Here is a 21,345-nt window from a genome sequence, read left to right on the forward strand (position 1 = left end):
TATTATTTCTACATGGACGCAAGCCTTTTGGTGGGATTTGGAGTGGATTTTTTATGAATAGCTCTGTAAACACTATTGCTGAATCCATCTATAATTTAAAGAATTACTTTGTCTTCCTCTTAAATTGCCTGCCGCTTCACAGCTACCATTCTTTTGTACTTTTCCAACCACTTAGTGGCCTATGGCCTGGTGGAAAGAGTGGGGCCTGGAGTCGGAGGATCCAGGTTCCAATCCTCCATGCACCACCTACTTGCTGTGTGACGTTGGCCAAGTAACTGAACTTCTCTGTGTCTCAGTTCCCTGAGCTGTAAAAAGGGGAATGAAATGCCTGTCCTCCCTTCCCCTTAGACTGTTAACCCCTGAGAGACAGGATCAGTGTCCAATCTGATTATCCTATGTCTACCACAGAGCTTATACAGTGCCTGACATATAGTAAGCGCTTAACAAGTACCACTATTTTATTATTAGTAGTGCTAGTACAGTGCTCTATACATAATTACCTAATATGTACTATTCATTGATCGAGTGATTGACAGGTAGTAGGAGCTAGGTAACCTCTGTTTTTCCCACTTCTACCCACAAGGAGCCGCAGCCTTCATTCATTCATTTAATGGTATTTCCCGAGCACTTACTGTGTGCAAAGCACTGCAGTAAGCACTTGGGAGAGTACAGCATTTACGTACATATCTGTAATTTTATTTATAGGTTTTCGTGTCTGTCTGTCCCCTTCTAAACCGTAAGCTCTTGGTTGGCAGGGAATGTGTCAGTTTATTGTAGTATTGTACTCTCCCAAGCACCGGTTCAGTGCCTTGCACACATTAAGGGCCCAGTAATTACGATTGAATGAATAAATGCTCTGCACAGAGTGAGCTCTCAATAAATACTATTGAATGAGTGAATACAATATAATAATAGACTGCGGTGGGGTGGCTGAGATTTGAGGAGAGAAGCATCGTGTTCACTTTGTAGCCGCGGACAGTGTTGGGGAGTGAAAAAGGCAGCCCGAGGACAGTCGGGAAACTCCCTCCCCTCTCTCAGGAAAGAAGGCCCCCGGAACAGTTGATTCTCAGGAAGTGCTTATGGATCTCTTGGAAGAAGTTGATCTGCTGAGGCATTTCCTAGAATTGATGATTCTAGGATGAGCAGAAATCACCCAGTAGTGCAGGAATCCTGGTATCATGGGGTGGTTGATAGTCTTATTTTGGAAGTTTGGTGATGGTATCAGGGACAGAGATTGCAAATAATAATATTCATGGAATTTGTTAAGGGTTCACTTTATGCTAAAGTCTGGGAAAAACAGATGGAGCACATGTCTGGGAGTCAGAAGGACCTGGGTTCTAATCCCTGCTCCTCCACTTGTCTACAGTGTGACCTTGGGCAAGTCTTCACTTCTCTATGCCTCAGTTACCTCATTGTTAAAATGGGGATTAAGATTGTGAACCCCATGTGGGACAGGGACTGTCAAACCTGCTTAGTTTATATCTAGCCCAGGGCTTTGTTTGGTGCCTGGCACTTAGTAGGCACTTAAAAAATACCATTAAGAAAGGTACAGAATCATCAGATAATAATAATAATATAGTATTTGTTAAACACTTACTATGTGCCAAGTACTGTTCTAAGCACTGGAGTAGATAGAGGGTAATCAGGTTGTCCCTTTTGGGGCTCACAATCTTAATCCCCATTTTACAGATGAAGTAACTGAGGCACAGAGAAGTTAAGTGACTTGCCCAAGGTCACACAGCAGGCAAGTGATGGAGCTGGGTTAGGAACCCAGATCTCTTGGCTCCCAGATCAGTATTCTTTCCACTAAGCCATTCTGCTCTTCTAGCAGCAGTCCACACACACGGGGTTCAGAACAGACAGGATGCTAGGTTAGCAAATCTGTTTTAAACCTGCCTCCTATGCAGTGTCAATAGGTGGGAGGCAGGGGTGTCTGGTTTCCATTCTCTATCTCTAGAATGGGCTCCAAAATAGGACCCAGGCATCCCCCCAAATCCCCCAACTGCCCAGGCTCTGAAAGGAGAGAGACACAAAACAACTGAGAGAAATAAATCTTTTCAAAACTGATTTCACTGGGAATTTAAAAATTCCCACTATGAACATTGTGTGTGTGTATGTGTATGTACTAACACTCCCACACAGAAACATATGTGGCAGCACATGCATGTTAGATATGTGTGTGTATAAGTATATATATCTACCCACATACGCTGGCACATTGATTTCGTATCCAGCAATTGATGGTGACATAGGTTTTCAGGATGTGACCTGTATCAGCTGCTCCTTACGGAGCAGCGGTCATTGATGTCTCCTCTAGGTCTCATCAGATCTAATAATAATAATAGTATTTGTTAAGTGCTTACTGTGTTAAGCACTGTTCTAAGTGCTGAGGTAGATACAAACTAATCAGGGTGGGCACAGTCTCTGCCCCATATAGGGCTCACAATCTTAACCCCCGATTTACAGATGAGGGAATTAAGGCCCAGAGGAGTGAAGTGACTTGCCCAAGGTCACACATCAAACAAATGGTGGAGGTAGGATTAGAACCCAGGTCCTTCTGAGTCTCAGATCCATGTTCTATCCACTAGGCCAGGGCTGCTTCTCAGATCTCTTCGGGATGACCGTCACTGTGGATATTGTGGGCTCCTCCCCATTCAGTCAGAGTCAGGGCAAGTGGCAGGGCAAGTGGTTGCAGAGACTGTGTGGGAGCAGTCCTTTCCTGCTACCCACCTGTGACAGTGCCATGCCCCGCTGTGGTCAAGTGCCAGGGAATCATCCCAACGATCGGACTGATTACGCTAAGTTATTGAAGGTAATTGAACTCTGCATGCTCCCCCCTGACCTTCTGAAGCTTTAACAGCTTTGATTCCAGCCTCCTGCAGGGTAGAAAAGGTGAGGCAGTCAGGGAAGAGATGAGAAAAAGACTCTGGAGACTAGAGAGAGAGAGGGAAATTGATGGTAGAAATTGATGCCTTCCCTAACTAAGCTTGCCGACCTTCCATCATCCGAGAAAGAGGAAAAGGAAGGAAAGGTGTATTTGGAGTAGGCTTTGGGGCTCGTTTTCAGTCTGCTGGCCACATTTATTTTCACACAAATTAAAAGACATTTAAACAGACTTCAGCCTCCCTCTTTAGGCCAAATTGAGTTAAATTCAGCCCTGTAAATTGTCCCTTCGTATCTGAAGATTTGGTGTCTTGGAATATCCGTAATCCTAACCTTATTGCAGCCGCAAAAAAGGCCTTCCCAAAGCTCACTGAAGACTCACAGATTTTGGGCTCGCATTCAGCAGCCTACTCCCATCCCCGCTGGTTTACGATTAGAATAATATTGCATTTGGTGGGTGAACTCAACTATGAAACGATTAAAACTAGCCCGAGGTGGGAAAATTCAGCCCTTCCACCATCCGTGCCCAACTGGTTCGGCTGCTTCACCCAGCAGGGTAACGGGACATCGCTGTGTTTTTCCAAATAGCCTGTTCATTTTATTTCACGTGAGCCACCTTCTACCCGTGGTTGAGTCAGTCCCCGGGAGAAGGTTATGCCTTGATAAAAGTGGCACTTGTTCTTTGAGGCCATCAAGCACCATCCTGCTTTGTGTGAAGGAATAAATGTTAAGTTTACTAGACCGAAAACCTAGGGAAATGGGGCTTCAAAGATAGCCCTGCTGTATAGTGACCCGCTGCTCCCCTCCCCCAACCCTCCCATGCAGTGGTAGTTTCTGGGGAAAATCCACAACTCCCTGCCATTTCTCCCCATGCTTTTTGCTTAACAGGAAAAGGGGGAGGTAGAGCAGATGGAGAAAACTGCACTTTTTATGGTTGGTCCTAAATATCCAGGATTTAATTACAACCCAGAGTCCAGGTGCGTAGATCTGTCCCTCTTCTTTATGTTTTCAAGACCCAATGAGAGACCCCTGAAAGAGCTATGGATGATTTTTTCCATCACACACATCATCTCCTTTGGGTTTTAGCAACAGACCCAAATAAATACACACATTGGCAAACCTCCTAGGTAGCTTATCTTTGCGTTAGAAGATGACAGCCTGGTGGAAAGAGGAAGTGCCTGGGAGTCAGAGGACCAGGGTTCCAATCCCGGCCCTACCACTTGTCTGCTGTGTGACCTTGGGCAAGTCGCTTCACTTATCTGTGCCTCTGTTAACTCATCTGTAAAATGGGGATTAAGACTGTGAACCCCATGTGGAACAGGATCTATAATTCCAACCCGATTACCTTGTATCTACCCTAGCACTTAGTATTGTGCCTGGCACAAAGTAAATGGTTACCAAATACCATTACAAAAATAAAGGATAAAAACTAGTGGCAGTAAAGTGACCAATGGGTGTGAATGAAACTAGAAATATAAATGGGACTTATATTGTTATATTGCACTCTCCCAAGTGTGTAGTACAGTGTTCTGCACACAGTAAGCCCTCAATGAATATGATTGAGTGACTGACTGACAGTTCAGGTTGTAATCTTGCCCATACCGAGATTGCTTTAGTTGTACTGTTTGCGGTGCGTAGAGCCTCTTTGTATCCTTTTGAGACTTTTACTAGAAAAGAGCCTTGCTTCCTTGATCACAGTGTGTCTGATTCTCCTACCTGCTATAATCCTTGGTCCTCTGCTGGCTTTCAGCTCTGTTATTCAAAGCTTCAATTCACTTGCTGAGCCCTTCAAGCATTTCTCCTGTGCTCCTTACCGTGAGTCTCCCCATGCATCCTTCGTTGGGTCTGTTACTGTCAATCAATCAGTCATATTTGTCATTTCCTATGTGCAGAACACTGTACTCAGTGCTTGGGAGAGTACCATATAGCACCATGGGAAAGAAAAGTAGAAACAATTCTGTGCCCCGAGGAATCTTGTCATTAAACAGGATGAGCAATGAACAGTCATGTTTTATCTTTTTACTAGTGTTTTGATTGTTTTCAGTGCTTAACGTATATTGTTCATTGGAATCGCAGTTGTCTTTTGAATGAAAAATTAAAGTGATGGGGTTCAGTCAGAATAGGAATAATTTATTTTTTATGTTAAAGTCCTTAGGGCTGAGTGTGTGTGCAACACAAGTAAGGCAAAGTAAGACACAAGGCATTTTGTAAGGTCAGGGAGTCACCTTTGCCTTACCATCTGTTGTCATGTGCTCTCCGCCCTCTAGATGGTAAGCTCTTTAAGGGCAAGGATTGTGACCACATTCTCTACTGTATTTTACTTTCCCAAACACTTAGTAGAGTGCTCTGCACAGAGTAGGAGCTCAGTGAGTTCCACTGATTAACCCCCTGCATGTTCTCCTTTCGGTGTTTCAGAGCGCCCTCTGCACTACACAGACAATGTGCTGGAACAAGTGCTCCAGTGGAGTTCACTGGCAGAGCCCGGAACTGCCTATCTCGTGGTGAAGAAGTTTCTCACCATGGATGTCATTCAACACTATAATGGTAAGTGGTGTGATTCTCCTGAATGAGACTTTGAACAGTCAACAGGAGTTCATCTCTTCATTGTTCTCACTCCCGTGGGGTTTGCACACATGTAGTTTCTCTTCACACGGCTGTGAGGTTCAACTATGAGTGTGTGGGTGACTGACAAGGCCATTGTGTGATCCTCGGTCCCAGTCATACTGTGCATACAAAAAGGTTGTCCCTTGTTAAGTTATTGTGCTTAATGTTTTCAGTGCCTGATGTTGTTGTTTCTTTTGTCTCTTTGTCTCTCTTTCCATGTAAAACCTTTGCTCAGAGAGTTACTTCTTTCTCAATGATGTTGCTCCATGTTGGTTTAGTCTTGGCAATTGACTCCCAGTTTGTGGTGGTGCTACTTTTTTTTGTGGTATTCGCTAAGCACTTACAATGTACCAGAAAATGACCTAAGTGCTGGAGTAGATTTGCGCTAATCATGTTGGACACAGGCCATGTCCCACATGGGAATCATTTTTAATTCATATTTGTTAAAGTGCTTACTAGGTGCCTGGCACTGTTCTAAACACTGAGGTAGATTCAAGATAATCAGGTTAGACACAGTCCATGTCCCACATGGGACTTGTTTTTAATGGTATTTGTTAAGCACTTACTCTGTTCCTGGCAGTGCCCTAAGCACTGAGATAGATTCAAGATAATCAGTTTGGACATAGTCTATGTCCTAAATCCCCATTTCACAGATGAGGTAACTGAGGCACAGAGCAGTTTTCAGCCTTACCTGTTTGCATATAAGGATGGATCCTTGCAGTATTAATCGTTTCGCCCCATTCGGGGCCGGTCTGTTTTTTGGTCTCTCTCTTGGTATTAGTGTATAGTTTTAGCTGGAGAAGGGCAAGCTTTCTCCTAATTCCTGCACAGCAGACTGTTCTGTCTACTAAGGTGGACTCCTGGAAATGCAGTACTGAATCACGTTGTTTGACTCTGCTTCATCTTGCCTTTAAATTGTTCTTCATGCCCTCCCTGTTGGATCTGCCCCCATTCATTTCACCATCCCTGAGTTTCCTGGCTGTCCTGCTGACATTCCCTTTCCTCAGATAATGCACTCAATGAAGTTGGGTGGTTGCGATCATTGCCTCGAAGCTGTTGATCTGACAGCGATCCAGGACCTCGTTGGCAGTAATCATGGTTACTGCTAAGTCGCGTCATTTCAGACTGGCAGAAAAGTGGCAGAATAGGTCCTCTTGATATGTGCAATAGTTTCTCCGTAGCAGTTTAAACTAGTAAAATTCTCCCCTTGGTGTGGGACTCTGTAGGAGTGCACACATGCGTGCATGTCTGTGTGTGTGCACGAGTGTGCACACATCAGCTATCCTAAGGAAACGGGGAAGGAGGAAGAGGGGGTGGGGAGACATAGTCCTACACCACACCATCTGTGCCCTGGTGAGGTCCCAAGTCAAGCTGTGGGGAAGGCCCGTGTCAGGGGCCACGGGTTCTGTCATAATGCCTCATACCTCCTGTCTTCACCCACTTGCTTCTGTATCACCCTTGCCCTTGTTTTGGCTCCTTCTAGTCAACCCTCCCTCAGCCCCACAGCCTTTATGTACAAATCCGTAATTTACTGATATCCATCTCTGTCTTCCCTTCTGGACTGTAAGCTCGATGTGGGAAGAGAATGTGTCTACCAACTCTGGTATATTGTACTCTCACAAGCACTTAGCACAGTGATGTGCATGCAGTAAGTGCTCAATGAGTAAAAATGATCAACCGATACCCTGGTCTAATCCCCAGACAAGAGTAGAGGGCCCTTTTTTGCTCCAGATCCCCATTGTAGATGCTGTTGGAGGACCAACAGGGCTCTCATCTCTAGCCGGGTTGGGTAGATATCTTTCATCTCTGCAAGGGAGAAGACACTCTTGGGTGCTTCCAGTAATGAACTGTTATTATGTGCTTACTATGTACCAAACACTGTACTAAGCCCTAGGTAGGTAACACGGAATCAGGTTGGACAATTCCCTGTCCTTCATAGCATTCACAGTCTAAGTAAAAGGGAGAGCAATCAATCAATCAATCATTTATTGAGTACTTACTGTGTGCAGAGCACTGTACTGTTCTTGGGAGAGTACAGTGTAACAAAATAGTAGATGCATTCCCTGCCCATAACTTGCTTACAGACTGGTGGTTATTTAATCCCCATTTTCTATATGAGGAAATGGAGGCATAGAGAAATGAAGTGATTTGCCTAAGGTCACACAGCAGACGAATGGTGGAGCTGGGATTAGAACCCAGGACCTCTGACTCCCAGGTCCATTCTGTGTCCACTACACCATGCTGCTTCCCAGTGTGCATAAAACAGCAGGACCTATGGCCCAGATGGAGTAGGTCATGTCCGGTACCCTGGTCAATATTATGTTATTTTTTGCCTATTTTTATTCATTCAATCGTATTTATTAAGTGCTTACTGTGTGCAAAGCACTGTAGTAAGTGCTTATTTCTGCACTGGAGATGAACATCTTTGGTAAAGTACTGCAAGCAGCTTGATTTTTTTTTTTTTTTTTTAACAATACTGTTAGGGACACTAATTGCAAGTCAATTATACACACATTTTCTCAGCTAGATAATCTTTCCCATTAGTAGGCTCTATTCCTGAATTTGGGACAGTCATTTTAAGAAGCTTTATCTGGAATAAATTGTAATTCCCGAACCCTGGCATTTCATTCCCCGCCACCCCTCAATTGTCTTGCAGCAACCAGAAGCTTGTAAATGGTCCTCGTGTGAGTGAACTTGGCCAGGGGTTTGGGTGTAGTTGGATATCAGTTTACTTTTTCTCTGTCCTCGGCAAATGTCTTCTGAATCCATCACAGTGACCAGCGACTCCAGAGCCGATTGTTCTTTCATTACATTGATACACCTTAAACATTGGGATCTAAAAAGAAAATAATGAAAGTAAATCAAATGTGATTTCACTATCAATTTGTTACTGACAGAACTGGCATCATTTCAGAAACACTATTTCTGTTCATCACAGAAAAGGAACAGGGCTTAAGAGTATTCTTTGCTTTTTAGGGGTTTTCTTGGATTTTGATTTTTCCTTTTAAACCAACAGCGGATCTAGTGATTGAGAAAGTAGCCCTAACCAGATTTTTTTAAAAAAAAGAATAGCCTAGCCCTAACAGTTTCCTTTAAGGATGTCACCGTTTATAACTTTTGAAAGTTCTAATTCTATTGTGTTTGTTCTGTGTTTGAAGCTGGAGCCGCAGCAGTACGAGATGTACTGGGATAAGATGCGGAGTATCTTTTGTTTTCTCTCTCTGTGCAACATTTGATTAATTGTCATGAAAAGAACATTAAATCCACATGGGGTTTAAACCTCAAAATTTCTCCGCTGTGTGTGTGGTGGTTCCCCCTGCCATTTGAACCTAGCATTTTCAATCCCAACCTTAGCTGATTTTTATGCACATAGACTCAGTACAGATTCAGATTTCTCCATCTGCTTCTAAATCCAAGGATGCTCTATCTGGAACTGGAATAGACTACAGATCTCTGAGCACATGTGTGTGCATGTTTACACTGGTGACATTTCATGTATGTGCACATTACACGTGTCTATAAGTACCTAAAATTCCAGGTGATCCCAAGATTTGGGCCAGCAGTATGTAATTGATCAATTGTATTTATTGACACTTACTATTGTGGAAAAGCACTCTAGTAAATAATAATAATAATAATAATAATAATAATGTTGGTGTTTGTTAAGCACTTACTATGTGCAGAGCACTATTCTAAGTGCCGGGGGTAGATACAGGGTAATCCAGGTTGTCCCATGTGAGGCTCACAGTCTCAATCCCTATTTTACAGATGAGGGGAACTGAGGCACAGAGAAGTTTAAGTGACTTGCCCACAATCACACAGCTGACAAGTGGCAGAGCGGGATTCGAACCTATGACCTCCGACTCCCAAGGCCCGGGCTCTTTCCACTGAGCCACGCTGCTTCTCTTGTAAGCACTTGGGAGTGCACAGTATAACAGAATTAACAGACACATGGAAGAATCGCCTCCTTAGTGCAGGAGGCAACGTGTTGTGAATTCAAGCCTCACAGGGGGCAGGATATTTTGAGAGGATCAGCATGACCTTGTAGATAGAACATGGGCCTGGGAGTCAGGAGGATCTGAGTTCTAATCCCAACTCTGCCACTGGTCCGTTGTGTGACCTTTAGCAGCCTCTTAGCTTCTTTGACCCACAGTTACCGCATCTGTAAAATGGGGATTAAGACCGTAAGCCCCATGTGGGACGTACACTGTGTCCAACCTCATTAGCTTGTATCTACCCTTGGCATTTAGTACAGTGCCTGTCACGTAGCAAGTGCTTAACAAGTGCCATTAAAAAGGAAGAATCAATGGTGCTGAAGCCATCTCTTCTATTTTTCTTCACAAGCTCATACTTGGATGTTTTGTGAGACACTAAAATTCACCACCAAAAGCTGTAAAATAGCAGCCAAGCTTTCTTTCTCCCCCATCCTCTCTTTCTCCTCCACTGTGTGTTTTATCTGTCCTCCCCGGGGAGGACCGAAGCTTACAGTCCTCTAGACTGTAAGCTTGTTATGGGCAGGGAATGTCTGTTATCTTGTTGTGTTGTCCTCTCCCAAGTGCTTAGTACAGTGCCTGCAAACAGGCACTTAAGTGCTTAATAAATACAATTGATTGAAGTATTCAGGAGTATGCTCTAGCTGGCCAAAGAGCCGTCCAGTGCCAGGATTCTAACCCCAGGCTTTTCCCAGAGAGCTGTAGGGATGGGAGCAGGGAGTTATTTTGGACAACCAAGTCCAAGCAAAATGTAGAAATCAATCAGTGGCATTTATTGAGCACTTACTATGTGCAGAGCACTGGACTAAGCGCTTGGGAAATGCCTCCAGGAAAAAGGTGAGATCTTGGCGTTTGTTGGGATGGTTTGGAAAGAGGGTTTGGATACATTAAAATCTTGACAAGAAGAGGGTGCTGATGGATGAACTTGACCTGAGCATTGAATTTCTAATATGAATGTTTTGGAATTAGGTATTTAATTATGTTTGTATTTGTTAAGCGCTTACTATGTGCAGAGCACTGTTCTAATTGCTGGGGTAGATATAGGGTAATCAGGTTGTCCCACGTGAGCCTCACAGTTAATCCCCATTTTACAGATGAGGTAACTGAGGTACAGAGAAGTTGTGACTTGCCCACAGTCACACAGCTGACAAGTGCAGCGTGGCTCAGTGGAAAGAGCCCGGGCTTGGGAGTCAGAGGTCATGAGTTCGAATCCCGGCTCTGCCACTTGTCAGCTGTGTGACTGTGGGCAAGTCACTTAACTTCTCTGGGCCTCAGTTCCCTCATCTGTAAAATGGGGATTAACTGTGAGCCTCACGTGGGACAACCTGATTACCCTGTATCTACCCCAGGGCTTAGAACAGTGCTCTGCACATAGTAAGCGCTTAACAAATACCAACATTATTATTATTATTATTAAGTAGCAGAGCAGGGCTTTTGATTTGCATTTTGGGAAAGAGAAAATACAAAGTCCTATGAGCATGTTCTTGATGTGTCCTATTAAATTACATTTCAAAGCTCTACTGATGTAATTTTAAGCATTATCATTATCTTCTGTAATTCTAAGAAATACCCCAGTGCTACCCATGTGTTTTGCAGAGAGGAATTCAGTGGAAAGTGTGAAAGAAGGATTCTTGAAATTCAAAGAAGAACCATCTAAAATACTGTCCGGAAGTAAATTTCAAGAGCGCTACTGTGTTTTACGCGATGGTCATCTCTTTCTTTACAGGGATACGAAGGTAATGATAATAATAATAATAATTATGGTTAAGTGGTTACTAGGTGCCACGTGCTGTTCTAAGCACTAGGGTAGACACAAGTTAAATTAGACAAAGTCTCTGTCCCACTTGGGGCTCATACTCATCCCCCATTTTACAAATGAGGTAACTGAGACACAGAGAATTGAAGTGACTTCTCCTAGCTCACACAGCAGAAATGTGGCAGAGCTGGGATTAGAACTGAGTCCTTGCTGACTCCAGGCCTGTGCTCTATCCACTAAGCCATGTTGATTCTCCTCAGCCATGCTGCTTCTCACGAGCATCGGTGAAGGCTTACTTCATTTGGTTTTAATTAGTTTCAACTGTACTTTGACTGACTTTTATTTCTCCCTGGGTCTTTAGTAGCTCCCTTGTAGAAATTTGGTATTCTGTTGGAGATGTTATTTCTGTCGTGTCTGTATATTTGGAAACCCTGGATTTCTACTTTCGTAGAGAGCTTCCCAAGCATCTAACTGTATGTGAGGAAGTAATTTAGGCTGCAGAGAGAGCAGATTCCAGGTGTCTTGGTTAGCATGAGTCCTTGGTGCATATGTACCCAGGCTTCACCCTCCTATCCCTGGTATGAATTATCAGAAACCAGCACCCGATGTGAGGCTCCGTGGGAGATGTTTGAGTTTATAAAAGCAGTTTTGTCATATGTGCCGCTGAAAACAGTTGAAACCAGTGGTTTTTCAAAATGCTTTTCCCTTACTGCTTTCCCTCAGGCTTTTCAAATTAAAAATTAAAAGCAAAAGCAGTAACGGAACGCCAAGGCTATCGTTCCACCTGCGTTATGAGCATTTCCAACCTCCAGAGTCTCCCTGTGCAGCACTTAGTCTGTGAGATGATACGGTCTTCTTTGGGTGCAAATGTGGAAATTATAAATCACTTAATGTGTTTTCTACAAGTACAAGTTTCCAATTGAATCTCAAAATAGTTTTCTATTTCTAATGATTTTATGACTGGAAAAAAAAAAGAAATTCAATCTCTATAGGAATGTGTAGAGAGAAAAGTAGCAATAACAAGATTACCCTATTGTGACACAGTGCCTTCACTGAGAACAAAGTGAATTTTAATAGCACACATGGATTTTCACATGTTTGGACATTTTTCCTAGTTCTGCTTCCCGTATAACTTTTATGAGAAAATGTATTTTGAAGGAATGTGCATCATTAGCTACTATAAGGCTGCTCAAAGGATGATGGACTTTTTAATGAAGCATGGGAAGTCTTTCTTTAGCTTAGAATGACTGAGTTACCCAGATACTCTCTAATTATTAAGTGCTAAAAGTTGAAATTTGAACATGTGAGATGAAATGAGTGTGCCTACAACCTTAATTAGCACCTTAAGTAGAGCAGATGAGAGGCTTACAGTAAATCTCTGTAACCATTTACTTTCCTTGTTATTAATTTTAATATTTTTTTTCCTGGTTACTCTGTCAACGATTTGAATTCCATAATTTTGAGTTAAGTGGCAGTAGCCCTCATTAAATTTATAGGGATTTTACAGGGTTAAATGATATTTTTCAAAACTCCTCAAGATACGAGATTTTTTGGCCCATTTTGACAGTTACCTATTAAAAAAAGTAATTATCTATTTAGAAAGAAAGGGGTCTGAAGGAGGTAGTGAAAAATTAAAAGATTGGAAAGTGTGTTTTAATCTATGTGTGTTAAGTTAGAGATCATATTTGTGAATGCTCATTTACAATAAATTAAGGTTATATATAGTGGCGTATATGTTGTGTAGTGGGATTTTTTTGTTTAGTTAGAACTTTCTCACAGTCTAATGTATGGCAAAAGGGGAAGATTGCCTGTATTTTGCTTCACTCTTTACAGTAGCTCGTTATGGTCTGAAAAAAAACTATTGCCTTGTGGCCGTTAAATTTACTTGCCACAGTAAGCGAATTCTTCTGATTAGATGAGCAGCTTGAGGAGAGTGGCCATGTCACTGACTCAGTTAAATCCTTGGGAAAGCAGGTGTTGAAAAAACAGGCTACAAGTTTTTGGGGTACCTTGACCCAGCTTTACATTTGTCACAAACAGTTCCTGAACTTCCCAATTTTCTATTAAGAGAAAAGTTTCAGGGGGAAACTCTTAGCACTTTTATTTAAAGATAATGGATCACCCAAACATTGGTGATGAATAATTAGAAGAACTGCATTATTAATAATGGTGGTATTTGTTAAGCATTTACTGTGGTGCCCAGCGTGGTAATATATTAAATAGTAATAATAAAATAATAATGACGATGGTGGCATTTAAGTGCTTATTAGTTGTCAAGCACTGTCTGAGGCACTGGGATAGATAATAAAAATGATGGTATTTCTAAAGTGCTTAATATGTGCCAAGGCACTGTTCCTACAACATTGGAGTAGATATAAGCTTATCAGATTGGATACTGTCCCATCCATGTGGGACTCATAGTCTTAATCCCCATTTTACAGATGAGGTAAATGAGGCACAGAGAAATTAAGTGACTTGTCCAAAACCACACAGCAGACAAGTGAAAGAGCCGGGATTAGAACCCAGCTCCTTCTGACTCCCAGGCCCGTGTTTTATCTGCTAGGCTATGCTGCTTCCCTAGATGTAAGACACTAGATGCAAAATGATCATTGTACTAATCGCTATACTTATATTAATGTCTGTCTCCCCCTCTAGACTGTAAGCTTGTTAAGGGCAGGGAACCTGCCTGCTAATTCTATTGTGTTGTACTCTCCCAAGTGCTTAGTACAGTGCTTGGCAGATAGTACTGAACGCAATATGAATGATTGATCAATTTGTAGATACAAAATAAGCAGAGCAGACAAGGTCTTTGTCCCACTTGGGGTAAAGTCTAAGGAGGAGGGAGAACCAGGTATCTTATCCCCATTTTGCCGATAAGGAAACTGAGGCCCAGGGAAATTACGTGACTTGTCCATGGTCACACTCAGCAGGCAAAAGGCAGAGCTGGGATTAGAATCCAGTCCTCTTTGCTCTTTCCACTAAGCCACACTGCTTTGTATATCACATTCATGTATGTGTCTTTATGTGACAGAGCTATTCAAATTACGAGCAGACCTGATCAGGGGCAGCTAATAGCAGTAGTAGTATTGTGGAACAGAATCAATCAGAACAGAATCAATATTGAGCTCTTATTGTGTGTAGCGCACTGTACTAAGCACTTTGGATCGTACAGCACTATAACAGACACATTCCGTGCCCACAACAAATTTACTGTCCACAGGATGAGTTTATGAAAGGTCTCTCGCCTACTATTATTACCTCCGTCTGTGGTGTCTCCTTTCATTCATTCACTCACTCAATCATATTTATTGAGCACTTACTGTGTGCAGAGCACTATACTAAGTGCTTGGAAGTACAATTCAGCAATAAAGAGAGACAATCCTTGCTCACAATGGGCTTACAAGGCCAATTCTATACATAGCCTTCTGGTGGTCTGGAAGCATGTTTCCAAGAAGAGAAGCAAAAGATTATGAACCGCTTTGCAGAGTCGTTACCATTCTAATCCTGGCAACCTGAAGAAAACTAGCATTATATGTACCAATCTGCACCAGGGATTTTTAGCCACAACCCAGAACTAATGTTGCCTTGGAATTCTGCATCTAAGTCATTGGACAACTCATCGGTTCACAAAAGGACCAAATACTGGAAAATCTAACCAAGAAGCTGGAATGTCCTTTGAGAGATTGACAACAGTGGGGTGTTGAACTTCATACCAAAATGAAGGTCTTGAAAGCTGTCCCTCCTTAAGCAGAGACTTCCAAAAACTTAGGAGACCAGAAGACAGATTCAATAACAGCAACAGGCCTTACAAGTAGGAAACACATCCATGCCGCAAGGAGCTTTTTTAATGTCCTCACAGTCGAGTAGAATCATAATAATAATTATTATTATTATTTTGGTATTTGTTAAAACTGTATGTCCCATACTGTATAAAGTGTTGGGGTAAATAGAAGCTAGGTCAGATACAGTCCTTGTCCCACCTGAGGCTCACAGCCTTAAAGGAGAGGGAGAACAGGTATTTTAGATGAGACTATGAAGGCACGGAGAAGTTGTCACTTGTGAAAAGTCACAGAGCGGGCAAGTGGCAGAGCAGGGATTAGAACTCAGGTCCTTTCACTCCCAGGCTCTTTTCACTTGACCATACTTAGCCAGCCACACTGATCACATGGATAAGATTGCATCGTCAATCGAATCAACTCAGAACCTAAGGGAACCCACCATATTAAATCTTCTCCACTATATTGAATATTCAATTAGCATCAGTTCTGTTGAGCATTTGGAGAAATTCAACTACAGTATTTTGGGAACTCACACGGTTAGCCTTCGGGTGATTAGAATTAAGAAGTTGAAGATGACTGGAAATTAAAGATATATTTGAAAAAATGTTCTTTGTAATTATGTATTTGTATGGAAATTTACAGAGTAGCAAATTGGATAAAACACTCCCTCTCAGCTCTCTGAAGTTTTACCGCGGAGTGAAGAAGAAAATGAAGCCACCAACGAGGTAAGAATTAAATCAAAAGAATCTTAGGAATAATTAATAATTAAGTATCCTAAAAAGCTCCATGAAACAAAAAAAGAAAACGAAGATTTGGAGAATTAAAGCACCCCTCAGTGAATCTGACCTTCCAGATGAGTTCCTTGCTCCCAGAAATGCACTTTATCACAGTTAGAAATGGGCTGAAAGGTGTTAGGGAAATTTAATGTTAAAGTAGTCTCCCTTCTTGCCCTGAATCAGTCAATCAATCAATGGTATTGAGTGCTTCCCTTGTGTAGAACACTCTACCTAGGGCTTGAAACTCATCTCCACTATTAGCTTCATTTTTTATAAATATCTCTCCTTTAATTCTCACTCTCATTTGGGAGAAATTGGTTTTCCCCCTAGAGATTTGTAATTTTTCCATGCAGCACTGTGAAAATTCGTTTTAACCTCTACTTTTTTTTTTTACCACAGTTGGGGTCTTACTGCCTATTCAGAAAAGCACCACTGGTAAGAAATCATCTAACAGGAATTGTTTTGATTTTTTCATCATGACCATGTCATCAGGACACAGGGCTCCTGAAGACTGAGTTGAAGTCTTCCTCCTATTACGGCACCCGTGTGAATAGGGTTTTCAGAAATAATCGACAGCGTATGTTGCTTCTTCTCTGACTCTAGCAGAAATGCCAAAGAGAACTTGCATTCAGATATCTGGAAGCCTGACCCCACCTCTAAAGAACCAAACGGTCCCATAGTTCAACTCCAGAAACCCAGAAAGAGAGTGGCTACCTTACTAACTGACTAACTCTCTGACTAATTTACAGTAGGTCTCCAGATCCAGTTAGGGCTAAGACAGTCAATTGTATTTATTGAGTGCTTACTGTGTACAGAGCACTGTCCTAAGCGCTTGAGAGAGTACAATATAACAGACACATTCCCTGCCCACTAAGAACTTGCGGTCTTGAGTCCAGTGGGCCTACCAGAGAGGTTGAGCCACTGCAGACACCCTGAGACCCCTGAAAATCAGAATAAGTCTCATGGATTTCGTACAAAAGTATGGAGTCTATTATCATGATTTCTGCCACAGCATTAGGTAGACACTCTAACTTTAGCTCAACCACCACGGTAGCTACTGTTGACATTCCACCTTGACAAACAACTTAATTTCCCTTCTCATCAAATGCTGGTCGCCCTAAAATTAAGAGAACTGATCTGGAAGGAACTGAGTGGGGAAACTCGATTATCCATGATATTTGGGATCTGGACTTGTTTAGTTCCCAAGTATTGTGAGCAATAGAGCTTCTACCAGTTATGGTTCCTGTTGGCAAAGAGCTCTCATTCTGGATATCCTTTACCTCAGGATGAATATCCTTATGTACAGCATGGAAATTCCATCCACATAAACAATCAATAGTATTTATGGAGCACTTATTTACAGAACTCTGTCCTAAATGCTTGGGAGAGTGCAGTACAATGTAGTTGGAAGACATAATCCCTGGCTTCAAGGAATTTAAAATCTACAGGATGCAAATTGAAATTAGAATAGCACTGTAGCATTTCTATTTTCCCCAAACCCTTTCACGTTATTTAATCTCATTTTAACCACACAACCTCCCTCTGAGTTGGGGAGAAGCAAGTATTGTTATTCCTCTCAGGAAACCGATGCAGAGATTGGTTAAATAACTCATCTGAGGTCATACAGCAGGCCAGTGCCTGAGCTGGGAGCAGAATCCACATTGTCTGGGTCCCAGACCAATCTGCCTCCTATCAGAAACAAATGAACTGGCTTCCAGTTTTCCTCCTTCAGGGTGACTGTTTATGTTGCTATGGCCATTTGTATTTTTTACAGAACAACTGTAGGTGCTTTGCCTTTTGTCCAATGTGTGCCTTTATAAGAAATCACTGCAATTTTGGCACTCTGGAAGCCAAAACTTTTGTCTGATTGTCATTCAGAAGGTCGACTGTTTATCTCTCGATTACATGCATTTACCCAAAACCTAAAATGGCCTTTACTTTAGAATTCATTTAGAATCTAGGCTGAATCAAAAGAAATCCAGAAAGATTTTCATGTGTTAAGCAAATCATCACTTCTCCTGAACATTCCATGATACCTAGGAATTATCTTTTGCAGGCACATGTGTTGTGAGAATCAACAAAACCAAATGGAGTGGATGACCAGTATTTTCATTGCTCAGGTATTACAACAACTGCCCTGCCCGAACTCCCCTGTGTGTTCTTAAATGTGTGTTGGGGGGAAATGGGAAAATCTTTCAAAAGAATACCAAATAAAAGGCAAAGTAGGAATGCTGAGTTGGGCCATTTACTTGGTTGGATGGATTTATTTGTCCATCATTTGTCCGTTGGCACTCTCTGAAAATAGATATTATCCAGAGTTAAAGCTTTTCTCTTGTACAGGTGGTGAGCCTAGATATTTTGAGTGAGGGTGCATGTGTTTGCAAGTGTACCTTCAATACCCAGCCTGAAGGATGGACAGTTTGTACTCTATCCTGCTAAAAGCAGAACTATTAGGAATCAAATTAGTTTGGCTTTACGTTCTTTTTCCGTCCAAGACGTAATTGTGTTCCGCCAGCTAAATCGGTCCATTGGCTTTTAATTCATTTGCTCCCCGAGCCAGAATTTCTAGCTGCTGTGTCAGGTCCCTCTTTCACGGCACACACAAAAGCCTCAGAAGGTTTGACTTTCTTACAGTCTCTATCAGAGGCAGGTTTATGTCTCCAGGATTCACTTGAAACAAACTTCTTGAGGGTAACCCTCTGGGATGGGGTCTGTATACTTGTCTTTCTGGTATTTCTCTCTGGATTTCAAACCCAAAGGTTTGTGGATCTGAGGAAGACATAATAAGTAAAACTTTCTCCTTTGACCACAAGGAGTCATGAGAAATGTTTCTTACTCTTGTGCTGAAAAGAGGGTTAGCCTGAAAAAAGAATGCACAAAACCACCTACCTCATCCTTAGGTAGGTAAACAGCCTCTCAGAGCATTTTTAAGTGAGAGTTCAGTTCTGCTCTTTTTTTCCCATGATCTTTACCAAGTAGCAAGGGGATCGAACAGACATAGAAATGTCTTCGAATTCACCCCTTTTCTCCTTCTCTCCCCGTTATTTTTCAGGCTGCTTATCCCTTCTCATAGTTGTAGCTTGGATCATCTGACATTCTGATTACTATATAAATATAATAATTTCTGTCTTCCCCATTTCTTGTGCAACATCCTTTTGGGCAGGGAATGTATATATATGGGAATATATCCCAAGCACCTAGTACAAAGCATTGCACCCAATGGGGGTTGAATAAAAATAAATACTTTAACTACTATTACTACAACTGGACCTAGTTGCATTCAGCTGTGTGGTCATTCTATTTTAGCAGCCTAGAAGACTGAGCCTTTTTAGGGACGAATAAGGTCAAATAAGACAATTGGCCTTCAAACGGACCCAACTGCACCACCAGCAATTGTCAATTACTGATGGAACATTTTGTTCATGCCATGTGATTACCTTGAAGTATCCCAGATTTTTCAGTTCTGACGGGTACATCTGTCTCTGAGGTTAGTTTTTGTAGGAGATATTTCTGTAGAAATCAGTCAGTCAATCAATGGTATTTATTGAGTGCTTACTGGGTCCAGAGCACTGAACTAAGCACTTAGGAGCGTACAGTACAGTAAAGCTGCTAGACACAAAGCCTAATCATAAGGAGCTTAAAGTCTGGAGGGGGAGACAGACATTAAAATAACCTACAGATAGGGGAAACGGAGAGAACATAAGGATATTATCTTATGTTCTTATCTTACCTTAAGTGCTCTGGGGCAGAGGGTGGGGTGAATATCCAATCCTAGTAGGATGCAGATCAAAGGGCATCAGTGACACAGAAAAGAGGTTGAATTAGCAGAAATGAGGGCTTAGTCAAGGAAGACCTCCTGGAGATGTGATTTTTAGGAGAGCTTTAAAAGTGTGGAGAGTGTTCGTCTGTTGGATATGAAAGGGGAGGGAGTTCCATGCCAGAGAGAGTAGGTAGGTAAGGGGTCAATGGTGAGAGAGAAGAGATTGAGGTAGATTGAATAGGCTGGCAGTAGAGGAGCAGAGTGTGCAGGTTGTGTTGTAGGAGAGCAGTGAAGACAGATAGGAGAACTAATTGATTGGTTTAAAGCCTATGGTAAGGAGTTTTTGTTAAATATAGAAGTGGATGGACAACCATTAGATGTTTTTGAGGCATGGGAGGATGTGAACTGAATGCTTTCTTTAAAATAAAAAATGGTCCAGCAGCCATATATGGATTGCAGGAGGGAGTGACAGGAGGTTGGGAAGTTATTGAGGGGGCTGGCATCGTAGTCAAGGAGATAGGTACAAGATGAGTACTTGGAACAGCCTGTTAGCAGTTTGGAGATGAAATGGCAGATTCTAGAGACTGTAGAAACTGTCATCAGCTTGATTTAGAACAACTCTCATTGTCCAATAGGAGAAGAATTGGGCCCAATAGGTTCAGGGTTTGCTGATGTGAGTGGCCGTCAACAAAACAGTAATGAAGCTAAAACAACTGTTTGTTCACACTTGGCTCCAGGTTTAGAAACACAGGCATCGACAAGGAGTTTTCTTATTTGCAAAAAGCCCTGCTTCCCTGATAGATAAAAAAAAAAAATTCTTCTGAGGATAGGATGTAAGAGAAATGTACACAGAATTGGCCTCTTCCTTGATCCCATCAGGCTGAATAATTACTTTTCTAGCAGCGTTCCACTAGAGCAATGGCATCCATTGGCAGCAATTAAGGTGCCACTCTCTGTTATCTGAAATACCACTCTCCCCACCCCCTCACTACAGATGGCTTTCCCCAAACTCAACCTCTTAGTTTTCAAAACTACTTCCTCTGTGTCGTGGAATGTTTCACTCTCTCTTCCACCTGGGTCTGCTCTGACTCTGCCGGGAACGATTCTGGGAAGTTCCATTTCCCGTTCGTTAACTTCTTGATCTTTTCTCCTCAATGAAGTTATCATCCTTCCCCCTTAGGATGAGATTTCAGTTTCCATAGCCACACTCTGTGTCATAAACTCTGACGAGGAATCTCGGCCAACCGTGAACACAGAGTGAATGATAAAGGGTATTTTGAATGTACTACGTTTTTTAAAGATTAAACTCAGTAAACTTTCTGTGGTGCATGAGAGACCTTGTGTGGAAAAAAAAAATCTGACTTTATGGTTATTCATTTTCTCCCCGTATGAAAATCCAAGGTGGTTTTCATCCTGGTCAGCTCTTGATTAATGTAGTTTTCTCCCCATTCTTGATTTGTAAATTTGCACATTTTAAATTTGGATTGAAAGGAAGATTCTTCTAATTGAATTTGATGTGCACAACATAATTTTGATAAATAAATTTTGGAAAGCAAATTGTGATAGAAATTTTGCAGTTTGGGTTACTGGTGGCTTTTCCCAGTGAAGCACGATTAATAATGAAGAATAATAATTGTAATATTTGTTAAGTGCTTACTATGTGCCAGGAACTGTTCTAGGCACTGGGGTAGGTACAGGAAATGGGGTTAGACACAGTTTCTGGCTCACAATTTTAATCCCCATTTTACAGATAAAGTAACTGAGGCACAGAGAAGTCAAGTGATTTGTCCTCAGT

At 42.0% G+C, this 21,345-nt stretch overlaps 1 protein-coding gene across 1 annotated transcript in view; it reads left to right on the forward strand.

The window, feature by feature from the left end:
• ARAP2 (ArfGAP with RhoGAP domain, ankyrin repeat and PH domain 2) overlaps positions 1–21,345 on the forward strand; it is a 167,341-nt gene that overhangs the window by 135,152 nt on the left and 10,844 nt on the right. The window contains exons 28-32 of the mRNA XM_029083452.2: positions 5,299–5,427; positions 11,076–11,215; positions 15,657–15,739; positions 16,190–16,225; positions 17,847–17,910. Coding sequence (XP_028939285.1) covers positions 5,299–5,427; positions 11,076–11,215; positions 15,657–15,739; positions 16,190–16,225; positions 17,847–17,910 — 452 coding nt within the window. The remainder of the gene's footprint in view (positions 1–5,298; positions 5,428–11,075; positions 11,216–15,656; positions 15,740–16,189; positions 16,226–17,846; positions 17,911–21,345) is intronic.

This window comes from Ornithorhynchus anatinus, chromosome 18 (assembly GCF_004115215.2).
Source record: "Ornithorhynchus anatinus isolate Pmale09 chromosome 18, mOrnAna1.pri.v4, whole genome shotgun sequence".
Taxonomy (NCBI): domain Eukaryota; kingdom Metazoa; phylum Chordata; class Mammalia; order Monotremata; family Ornithorhynchidae; genus Ornithorhynchus; species Ornithorhynchus anatinus.